The following is a 12,187-nucleotide window of genomic DNA, read 5'->3' on the forward strand; positions in this document are numbered from 1 at the left end:
AAGCCACCCTGCTTTAGCACAGTGTAGCAATTGGCCGCAGAAAATGAACTACTGAGTAAATATTTTATTCCCTGTTCTAGGAAAGTTGAAGGGGGGAAGTTTAGGAACTTTGTGAAATTACTTCTATGCTTAAAATTATTTGATGCCCAAGTGAAAGTAAACTAATCTTCCCAGACTCTTGCACTTCTGGAAAAAAAGATTTCAAAGAGGTTTTAAGTGTTTTATTGGCACAAAATATTTCAAAGTTGCCACTGCCAAAAATCAGAAATAGTCTAAATAAAAGATTTATACACAGGTAAAGTTGGAAGGAAAGAAGTATGTCTAGTATTTTTAAAGAATAACTTTAGAAAGGTCTGCTATTCATTTATCCAAGTAAAACAGTTGTTTCTGATGCCTGAAGTCATTGCATGCAATTAGCTTTGAGGCATCTGAGTCTAGTTTGGGGGGGTGGGTATTTTATTTTGTGAATCAGAGTTGTAAAAGCCATCTGAAATATTCATGCAGAATTGTCTGAGAAGCAGTTTCTGTTTTATTTACTGCACAGTAGAACAGCCACAGTGGATTAGCTCTACAATACCCGTAACAAAAGCACAACAGCTGATGCATGTGATGTTAGGAGGTGACAAAACAGTTAAAGTATGCTGCTGGCTACAGGCAAGCAGTCAGCAGATGCAGACAAAAGGGTTTGTGACAAGAATAACTCTCTCTCCAAGGCGAGCAGTCAAGAGTATCCAAAATACCAATACCCTTTTCTCCTTGACATTGTCTTCTTACAGTCAGCATTTTATTGCCCTTTTATAGTAAAAAACCAAAACACAATTCTCTGGAATATCGTTTTTAACTTGACTTTCACAATTCTGTGATCTTTACATCTGTATTGCTTTTTCTATCATCTAGATTTACCACTTAAGCAAGAATTCGTGAAAGTTTAAAAGATTAGCTGTAAAGAAGCCCACCCTCAATAGGATTAATGATATGAAATACACATATAAATCTTTGAGCAGACTGGTGACTTGTTTTGTCATTTGGGTTTGGTGGTTTTCCCCTTTTCTATTAAGAGAGAATTAAGCATCTTATTTTGCTAATGAAGAAATAAGGCTTGGGTAGAAATTAAACATTTGCTTGACAATGGGAGAGATTTAGGTGCTGGAAAGGGACTGTGAATGAGCTGATGTTTATTTCAGAAGTGTGAAAAATCAGCTTATATATCTCCAGAAAAAAAAAGAGAGAGAGAGAGAGAGAGAGAGAGAGGCTGTCTTCTTTCTAACCTTTGTAATTCCCCTTCTATTCTCTGTGACATTCATTCAGCTGCCAAGCATGTTTGGCAAGGCTTGAGCCAGCGAGCGCACTTCCAGTGACCGCTAACCTTGGTATGTCCTGACACTTATGATGAGTATCTGCAGGACACAGAAGGCAGGCAGGCTGCTATGTCAGGCTTTTATTATGTACTGCAGAGGCTGGGGACAGTCAGTTTAATAAAACAAATCATCCTTGAAGGTAAAGCAACTGGGAAGAGTAGGAGGAGGAGGGCTCGGGGAGGGGAGGAGATGAGGGGAATGGGAGGGAAGGGAGAAGAAGTCTTTGCTGCACAACCCAAAAAAGAAATGAATTAATTGATAAAAGATACAAGATACAAGACAACCTAGTAATGAGAAAAACAGTGAAGGGCCAGTGATTAGCCACCAACTTGAGACACATGGTTACTTCTAACGTGCCCTCCTTCCCAACAGTGATTTTTAAAGTCCTTGCATGCCATCAGAAAAGGAAGCCTGATCCCCTGTGTTGGCTTAAAATTAGCATTGTTTCACTGATCTTCCTTGAGCAACACTGGCTTAAACCTGCTGAGGATCTGCCCTCACCTTCCCAAAAACCGCTGCCTTTTTGGTAATGTTTTCCTTGAAAAGAAATTCAACAAGTATTTTTAAAGCGTATCACTTTCTGCAAGTGTGTACGCTTCTGTGTGAAGGAAGAGTTAGGTCTTACTCGAGTCCAACTTTCAAGCCATTGGAACTATACTTTTACTCACATAGAAATAGTTTGTGCTGAGTATTTTTAACAAAGCACTCCCCCACAGTGCTAATCCAAATGGTTAGGCATGGTAGTTGCACATGCAAACCCAGGAGTGAAATAGTTCAGGTTTGTTGTCCAAGCCAAGGAAAATGCCAGTAGTTAAAACAGCATAAATAGACAAGAGCAGATGAGAGCTTTAATTCCCTCCCCAGTTTTCGTAGACAAAGGGGATGTGTTAACGTGGCTAAGGCTTGAGAAGGGGCACCATGGTGGTGCCTGGACTGCGTTAGGCAGTACAGGACCGATTCATACCAGGTGTAAATCAGTATAACTGCACTGAGGCTGGTAGAGCCCTGCTGATTTACACTACTCCAGAGTTTGGCCTGTGACTTTTACCTTGGCAGCAAAGCTGACTTACATTGAGAAAGCCTGTGGCAAAGTGGGATTTCTTTCTAAATCAGTCTGATGTGGAAGCTTCAGCCTGAAACCCACCTAGCTTCCCCCTGAGCAGACCTCACTGTCTTTCCTCCTGGTGAATGTAAAGTGTGATTCTTTGATTGACTGCTGCCACCTGATGCTAAGAAAATGCCCTGGGTTCATACTAGGGATTGTTGGTTCTATTAAAAGCAATGTAGATGGAGTTTATTTGTCACTGAAGCATTTTCTGCAGATGTTCCTACTTCAGAGATGTTCAGTCAGTTAGGTGTAAAGATGCGCTGAATAGGTCGCCATCACTTAGGGTCAGGGAAATGCCACCCCCATACACATAATTAATATGGTTGACTGATTAATTGCCCACTGAAAAATATAACTACCCATCCATTTCAATATTTATTTTCAGGCTCTGGACTTCACTAGTAATTTTTTTGCTTAAAAAAACACAAAAACCCAAACAAACATAAACAAAACAAAAAACCCCACTGCAGTTACTCTTTCTAGAAAGGAAGAATGTTGGCCGATGTACTATCCTGTGGAGATTAATCACAGTGCTATTCACATTACAACATGCGAAGTAATGTGTGTAATCCAGTCTGACATGAAAAATTGCTAATAACATCCCAAAAGGAAAGAGCCAGGAATAGCTCTAATGCCTGACAAGTAGGGGAGATCTTTGGGATGTCAGCATTACGAGGTGGAGCATCCAAGGGAAGAAGCTGAATTTTTGGGGCTTTTCAAAGCCCCCACAGGTCTTTGTTCACTAGTATATTTGTGGACTGCTCTCTGCAGCCTGTTGTACCGGGTTCAAAGGGGCCCGGCCCTGCAGATGTGACTCAGGTATAATGAAGTCAGACCTTAAAAGCTAACTCTTAGTCTAAAAGAAAAGCCTGTGTGTAGTTATGGGGTAGGAGGCCTGGAAGCTAGAGGTTTAGCGGTTTCACGCTGCCCACTCCATGGAAAAGCATCACCCCTACCTGGAAAACTTTCACATGTACAGGTAAAAAATGAGCGGCAAAAGCTCAACTTAAAACCCAGGTTGTCACCTCCACGCTTGAAGTTGTCACGGGTATAACACCATGTAGGGAGAGGCAGGACTTTCTGTGTTTGGGCTTCATGCTTCTCGTGTAGGTGCTTGTAATTGCCTCCCTCCCATCTCCAGTGACTTGGAAGGGAAAAAAGGCATCTAATGTTGGTCCTCTGGAGTGGACACCAAAATTGAAAGGTGTGAACTTCTTCCCAAGCACAAAGGCAAAAAACAAGAGGTTTTGCCCTCGTGAGCTAACATGAGTGTGTACACCAAAAAATTGGTTGTCTACTACACTTCTAGCTTCCTAGTATCATGCAGTCAGCCACTCCTTCCCCTTGGTTAGTGCCCAGCAAGACCCAGCACATGACCAGTTGTTTGAACTGCATGAACAGAAAAGTGCCTAATTTTTTACAGCAATGCAAGAATGAGACAAGCGGGGTATCTTTTGTAGACCTATTACCAATTGCCCAAACAACAGAGTGGTTATGTGAATTTTTAAGTTATTTCTTTGAGCTGGAATAAGTGAAACAGTTATTTTTCTTCCCTCGTAATTATGGCTGGAATAGAACATCTGTAAAAATGTTTTTTTCCATGCGGCCTGTTGAATGAAAAATTTCCACAGAAGGCAGCCTGTCTTTGGGAGCAGAGAAAAATGTGTGGGGGCTAGATTTCACTCTCAGAGGTAGATGGAGGACTTCTGCAGCCTGCGGGGCTTCTGGAAGCAGTTTGTTAGCTGGTGTCAGGGGGAGCTGATCTCATGCTTACCTACTGGCACAACGTGGCTAGCAAACTGCTGGTGTTTCCCCAGCGGTAACAGGTGAGGGAGGCTCCAGAGCTCTATCAGTTTATACACGCACATTTCCAGGCAAGTTTTCTGAAAGCGGCTTCTAAAGGGAGAACAAATTCCTGAAATGGAAGATAAGGTGCTGGCCCTGATCTGGCAATGTCACATGCATTCAGTAAATGAGTGAGATCTGCCTGGGTGTCTGCTGGCCACAGGAATGGTTGAAGTGGCCCCTACTGCAGGTCAGAGAACTCCTCTTGCTGGAGTGGGCAAAGAATAGCAGTGAGGGAATACTTGCTATTATAAGCATGCTGGCTACTGGCCGGCCGTGTATTAGCAGTTCTGGAGCTGTGAAGCCATATTTCCGTAATAAAAATGGAAAATAATACCTTTATGGAGATGACCTCAACCTTGTAACAGACATATGCTTCATTACAGTGATTGCTTTTGAATCATTTAAGGCAGAGGGTAAGAAGGTGGTCCTGGTGCTTGAGACACCTATTTAGGATGAATTACCAAAGTATTGATGTAGCTGTGTTTTTTAACATTCACCCATTGTTCAGGGGCTTCTGAGAGTGGCATGCTCCTGCTAGCTGGCTGTTTGGTTCACCCGTGAAGTGACAGTGACAGTTAGAAAACCCAGATGAGTTTAACTCATCCCAGCTCAGTAGCCACTTGGAGCACAATGCACCCATTGAAGACGCTGGGGGTTTATTTGTAGGCTTCTGAAAAAGAAGGGAAGACCATAATGTCTCCCAAGAAAACTTGGAACACTATGCACTCATTGAAGAGGTTGGGGTTTTATTTGTAGGCTTCTGAAAAAGGGAAGACCATAATGTCTCCGGAGAAAGCCATCCTATGGGGGTCTCGCACACAGCAGCCCCAGAAGCAAGCTGTTAGCTGAAGGCTTGCTTGCTTGCTGTTGTTTTTAAACTACAAACAACATTCAGAGATACCGTTTTTCTTTGATAGCTTTCAGCACTGGTCGTGACCAAAGTTAAGCACAGAGGTACAGAGGGCTTTTTATGCGTGCATAACTTCTGAATTAGTTCCCACACAGAGAGGAGAACATAGCTGTAAATGCATGGGTACAAATCAAGCAGAGATTTCTCTCCTTAAAGACAATTGTGTTTGTTTCCCCTCCTGCTAATTATATCCTATAAATCCCCCACTCTCCAAACCCAGACAGTAACATTTTGTTACCTACATTCTGTCAGTAGACTTTACAAAGATCTCTAACACATGTTATAAAAGTTATTGCTATAGTACTATATATAACAGCTTTGCATAAGAGAATAGAAGGCTGCCACATTTAGAAAATGCAGGTGCTATGTAAGCCCCTTTCTGAAAGAAAGAACTTAGCTCAGTTTCCTTTGAAGAACCAGAGACTTGAAATTGAAAACTGTATTAATGCCATTGTCTCCTTGTATCAGCAGGTTCCAGAGAGATTCCTGGAAGTGGCTCAGATCACGTTACGGGAGTTTTTCAATGCCATTATCGCAGGCAAAGATGTTGATCCTTCCTGGAAGAAGGCCATATACAAGGTCATCTGTAAGCTGGACAGTGAGGTCCCCGAGATTTTCAAATCCCCAAACTGCCTACAAGAGCTTCTTCATGAGTAGAGAGTTCAGCAGTTATTTATGAATGTATGAAAGTAGCAGTCCCCTTCTGATGCCCAAGTCATGTGTGTCTCTATTTTAATTTCATATATATGTGTATCGCATACATATATATGTATATGAAATTAGACTGTGATCCCTTCTGGATTTAAGATTTCGTTCAGTTCCAAGGGGATGGTTATTTTACTTCAGCCTTCAGTTTACTTTTGCCCGAGACCCTTAACATTTGGAGAATCAACGGGGTTAATTTTCAGGGAGAAGAGTTTGGAAGCGTGTAAAAGCCTGTCTTAGCAAGTTAGGGCATTATGTTTAAAAACGCTTTGTCAGATTTATTGCTTGCTGCAAAGTGGCATTTTGTCTTGGTGAGACTAATGTCATGGCACAATACTACAGACAATGAAGTTTATATTATGTTTATACTGCTAAAGGTCTGAACTCTGTGGAGTCACTTCATAAGCTTCAAGCTTTTTTTTTGTATTTTATATACTTTTTAATCAATAACTAGATTTTGTTTCCTACTTCAAAAAACTACAACATCTATTTTAGGTACTCACTTCAAGAAGTGATACCCAAAAAAGCAAACCCTATTCTTCGTGCTTTCCTTACAGAAATGATAGATACCCTGCACCAGTAATCAACATGCCAGGTTGTTGTTTCTCTAAGTTGCAGCAAGGGTTCTTTGCACAAATCAAATACCGTTCTTGCAGGGCGAGGCCAGTAATTCATGCACAATATTGTATCAACCACACTAATTTTGGAATATGGTCAGCTTATTAAAGCGGAAGCATTTCACTCTCCATAGAGTAAAAATGAAACCTTCAGCGTCCTATATTGCCATGTCTCGGTCTTACTTTATATGGCATTAATCCTAAATGTATTCATTTCTTAGTCCCTTCTGCCCCGCAAAATCCCCTTTCCAGTATACAAAGTTTTCTGTCTGTGTTCAACATCTGTCCTGAAAAGCACTTTTTGAATGATCTTAGATATAGTAGAAGAAAGCGTCTTCACCTCACAGAGCTGAGGCAAAGGAAGAAAAAAAAAATAGACTTGCTTGTAGTTATAAAATATAATTAGTCTTTTCCTAATCAGAAGAACAAAAATGACATTTTCATAAAAATCTAATCAAGCATATACAAAAATCACAGTGTCCTCCTGGCTATGCAGGGTTCAGATAACCAAATTGAATTTTTAAAATTACAGTAAGTGCAGCTTTAAAAGAAAAAAAAAAAACCAACAAAAAAACAAACAAACAATTTGAACAATGCACTGCACTTATCTTCTGAAGCTGGAGTTAGTCTTGACCAAAATCTGAGCTACAGTGTGAAGTCCGTGATGGATCTGGGTTCGCCTGAATGCTATACCGTGGTATGTCAGCAGACAGAAAGAAAGCTAGCTGCTAGTTCTCGTGCTTTCTTCAGTGGCTCTCCTTTTCTCATGTTTTCAGAAAGATATCGTCTCCAGAAGTTTGGGGGAAGGTTGAATATGCTATGGCGCTCTGTATTTGTCATTTTCTCTGTCGTCTTTTGTACGGATGCAGTAAGAATTTATTGTTATCGTCAATAATATTTTCCCCTACATAATTCAATCTGAATCTAGAGGAAGTTCCTAATTAGCTGCGAATTATATTTAGACCATCAAGGATATTGGTATCTTATTTCTTTATTTTAAAATTACATTTTGACTTTGGAGAGTGAAAGTTTACCCATGTGACTAAAGAGCTGACCTGATCATTGCAGTTTCACTTCATTTACAAATACTGCTGATAGACAGAAATGTATGAAAGCAATTATTGTTAGCAGAAAGCCTTAAAAACCTGCTGACTTCAAATTAAACAGCACAATCCTACGATTCCCTGTCATTCTTTTCAAGCACTGGCAGTATCTGTGGAGTATAGGCAATGCAGACAATAGCATGGGATGAAGTGCCAACGTTTTCACTATGCATTAAAAGCAAAACAAATCTTGATCTTAGACTCCCTGAGGGTATCTAATACTGTACGTATCCTTACAGTAGACAGGATGTGTCTTTTTCTTTCTTTTCTTTTCTTCCATTTTCTTTCATTTACTTTTGTTTTCTTTTTTTGTTCTTTTTTTTTTCTTTTGTGCATGATTTGGTAAACATTACACTTCATAAAGATGTAACTCCAATGAATTCTGAGTCAGAAAGGATGAAAATTGTGTTCATGCACTTTTTTGATTTACGGGAAGAAGTGGCATAAAATGCTCAAGTTTTAATACAGTAAGTTCATCATTGGCATACCATCAGATACAAAATGTAACACTGCATTGTCACCTTGGACATAAGAAAGCAAAGCCATACTTTAGTCATACTATGTGGACATACTACTAGCTACCATCTCAATCTGTGATTTTACCGTTGCTTTTATTATATTGTTTATTATTATTATTATTATTAATATTATTATTATTATTATTATTTGGCTGCAATGTGATTCACATAATCTAAATAAGTGAAATTGTGTACTCAACACTTGATGTTGTTGCATTTATTTATTTATTTATAAGTAGCATAATCTCAATAGTAAATGAGGCATAGGAATTAAGAGTAGAAATTTCATCTTAAAAGCAAAATAAAAACCTCCTTGGTCTGAAAAAAGGAATAAATGATAATTTGATCATTTCAGTTACGTGATTTTTCTGCATTTTATAGCCATATTGCCTTTGTGCCTCCCAATACACCTAAAATTATAAATACATGGCATAGCTCCTACTAAATTTTGAGTAGAAACCAGTTTCTTTTGAGTGATCTCAATATTATTCCACTAAAAATGGCTAAAAGGCAGGAGGCTACTTTTATTATAATGAAAAGTTTACATAAGGAAAGAATTTAAAAATCCATGTAGAAACCCCATGTTGCCATTCATTTACTGCTAATTCAGATTTATTTCTGCATATAAACTTGAGGTTATAGTCTGTGCCTAGACCTTAAATGCACCAGCGGAAGGATAAAAAAATCCTTCAAAATACCAGTTTTTCCCCCACAAGTACAATTGTTCTTGTGCCTTCTGTGGCTTACAATTTTCATCTTTTAAACTTTATTTTTCAATTACTACAGCTGCAATAAACACTGATTTTTTTTTTCCGGCTGTTTGACATAATGTTGATAGCTATGCATATTTTGTGTCTTTTTAAAAATTAAAAAAAAAAAAAAGCAGGAGAATACGTTTTTGAAGAAGAGAATTTTTAGAACAGTTTGATAACGCAAATTATTTTTTCTCAATTGTTTGAGCAGCATTCAAGTTTTGAAAATTCTTGTAGAAGCCAATTTTTTGTAACTGTGGTGCAAATCTTGTGTTTTCTTAGCCTGATGAAAAGTAGTATAGAAGCAATATTTCATACGTGATGTGCATATACATATACATATGTAGTCACACACACAGAGACAAAATGTGTGGGTGTATGTATGTATATATACACAGAAACACACACATACACAAAATATGCGTATGAAGTGAAAAGCTTACCTTTTTCCTATCTAGATTAAGAACCTATTTTAGACATTTGTTATGTTTTGTGAAAAGAATGTTCTATTTGAAACTACAAAACATTTAATTCTTACTGTATCTCTGGTTGTTTAATGGGAACGTTTCACATTTAATGGTAAACACGTGGAAGATGTTAGAATGTAGTAATTATTTAAGAAAGTGTTCACCCATGTATTCCTGAGGTTTGCTTTGTGCCTCTGAGTATTATTTAATTAAAGTGTTTTAAGTTTGCAGAATCTTTGTTACTGTACCAGGTATGTGGGTGAACATTGAAAATCGAGGGGAACTTTTATAAAGCAATGTAAATATTCAACCTTACAGCTGTTCTTGCATAAAGACATAAGATTTTAATAACTACATTCTGAAAACATCTGTTGAATTTATAAGAAACACTACAGTAACTGTGTAGATAGTTGAAAGCATTCTTGAAAATCCAGCTCTCTACTTTTAAAAGTTAAGTCTCTTTCATCAGATGTCAAGGGAATGGGTAATACAGTTTCTGTAAAATTGCAGAATTTTTTTCTATGTATATGAAGTCAGTTAATAGAAAAATGTTTTTTTCCACAGGTTAAGATTAATTAAGAAATAAAGGTGAAGATTTTGTGGCTTTAAAGATAGGATTTTCACCAGCAGCATTGAAAGATTATAAGTATATATATATACAGAAAGATATATATATATATAAAAAATGGAAAGTGGTTTACAAAACCCCCAAAATGAGCACTGTACATGAGAAGTGAAAGCAAAAACTATATTTGCCATGTGTATTATATAGCAATCATTGGTGTTAATAGTGCAAATGTTTCCTTCTGGTACCAACTGTGTTTGAAAATTCCAATACGCATTGTTTTCAAAAAGCTCCCCTTAAGGAATGTAACTGGTTTATATGAGTAAGCAGTTACTGTATTGCACTTAAATGTTCTGTTGAAGGAAATGCAATTTTGTTTTCTGTAGAACTGTTGGTTGTAAACCATCTATAAACTGAAGCTAAAAATGCTCATTTTAGAGCTGGGATGAAAACTGGTATTTAACCTTTGTATCTTCTTAGGAATATCCTTTTTAGCGTATGAAAAGTGGTGGCACTATGACTTTATTTAGTCTTTTCATCTGAGCCACAGTCACCTCTCTCCCGAAGCAGCCACCTTCCGAATGCACAAATATACTGGGATATGTAGAAACAAATCTAGAAGAAACAGTGAGCTTACATTTTTCTCTAAAATCCATCCTTTCTGCATTAATTGTACCACTTGAGTGAGATGTTAGACAAACACAATAACCATCTCATTACCGTATAATGTGTAAGAGTCAGAAACTAAAACAAAAAAGGAAAAGAAAAATAAGCCTCTTTAGGTTGGTTTTAATGCTGCCCAGAAGAGTCAAAGGTTAAGGTTTAAACTGATATTGTCCCAGCCATTACTCATATGTATATAGTTACAAAAGTGACAAAACACTGCCTTTATATTATTTAGCAATATGTTGTAAATAGCATTATTAAGCTCTTTTTTTGTAATAAAGACCCTTTAATTTGAAGATAGTACAATAACTGAACTGATAAAGTCAATTTTTTGATTTTTTTTATTTTATTTTTTAGCTAGAGGCAATTTCAACTGTGGATTTTTTTTGTTGTTGTCTATTGTTCTGAAGACTTTGCATAATTTATTGGTTTAATTTATCCTAATTTATTTGATGAAGGTGTACAATTTTGTATTACCAAGGATGTACTGTAATATTAATTGATGACAAGATAAAACAGTAAGACTCCCCTGTCCGTTTGGAAAAAAAGGTGCAGTAGACAATTGATTGAAAAAAGTTACAATTCTAGCTTGGCAGCTACTAAATTTAAGATAAACACAGGAAAAATGTTTGGGGGTGGGGGTGGGGGGGTGGATTTTATTTTGTGTGTTTAAAGCTTTTGTATACTCTCCAGACTTTTACCTTTTTGCTTTGTACCACTTAAAGGATACAGTAGTTCAATTGCCTTGTGTGCCTTCCATCTTCTCTAAACTGAATGTATGTGCAGTATATATGCAAGCTTGTGCAAAATAAAATATAAATTACAAGCTCATTGCCATTGTTTATATTTATTTCCAAAAGTTTATGTTGCCCCATACCGAGAGGTAAAGCACTGAACCTCTCTGCTGTAGCCAGGCTGTGCCTAACACTATAGTCCTCTGAAGGTTTTCTTTTCCCCTTAGTTAGAATTATTTATTAATGAAACTGCCAACCCTCTTGCAAAATGGATATAATGATTTATCTAATCCAGTGCCCTACATCCAGCGCCAGCTAAGATAATGAATGCTATTTTGCAATAGTCTGTCGGACAAGGAATAACTCCCTGCAAGAAACCAGTTATGACTAAGGCATAGATAGTCTTTTAAATTAAATGTAGCCAACGTGAGCTAGAAAGTACTTTTATTTATGATGTTTAATCATTTCCTGGATATACCTGCCATGCTGGTGTCCTGCAACAGGGAGTTCCACAAGTCAGGTGAATGTAGAATAATGCTTGTTTTGTTGTGGTCTGCATTTGTTTCTGTTACCGATTTGCCCTTGTTAATGTTAGTGTCTGGGTGCCATTCTCCATTATTTTTATTACAATCTATCATTCTTTCTTGGATCACTTTCTTTCCAAGCTATATAATCATTAGCATTATATATAACTAAACAGTTCGTACATAGTTCCTCAAAATGCAAGTCTCATTTGTTCATTGTTTTTCTCTAGTCCTTCACCATTTCTGCTGTTTCATCTGTATCTTAAAATTTTGAGGTTGAATCAACCTTTGATTTACATTGCCTGCATTTCA

The 12,187-nt window shown here is 37.6% G+C and overlaps 1 protein-coding gene across 8 annotated transcripts in view; it reads left to right on the plus strand.

Annotated features, from left to right (window-relative positions):
- The window catches only part of PROX1 (prospero homeobox 1), a 51,522-nt gene extending 40,074 nt beyond the window's left edge, over window positions 1–11,448 (plus strand). For 6 of the 8 annotated variants that reach the window (XM_037405980.1, XM_037405978.1, XM_037405979.1 and 3 more), the window contains one exon: window positions 5,693–11,448. In XM_037405980.1, the coding sequence (XP_037261877.1) occupies window positions 5,693–5,881 (189 nt within the window). In that variant the 3' untranslated portion in view covers window positions 5,882–11,448. The remainder of the gene's footprint in view (window positions 1–5,692) is intronic. The other 2 variants (XM_037405985.1, XM_037405984.1) reach the window with 1 other exon arrangement.
- The last annotated feature ends 739 nt before the right edge of the window (window positions 11,449–12,187 follow it).

This window comes from Falco rusticolus, chromosome 12 (assembly GCF_015220075.1).
Source record: "Falco rusticolus isolate bFalRus1 chromosome 12, bFalRus1.pri, whole genome shotgun sequence".
Taxonomy (NCBI): Eukaryota; Metazoa; Chordata; class Aves; order Falconiformes; family Falconidae; genus Falco; species Falco rusticolus.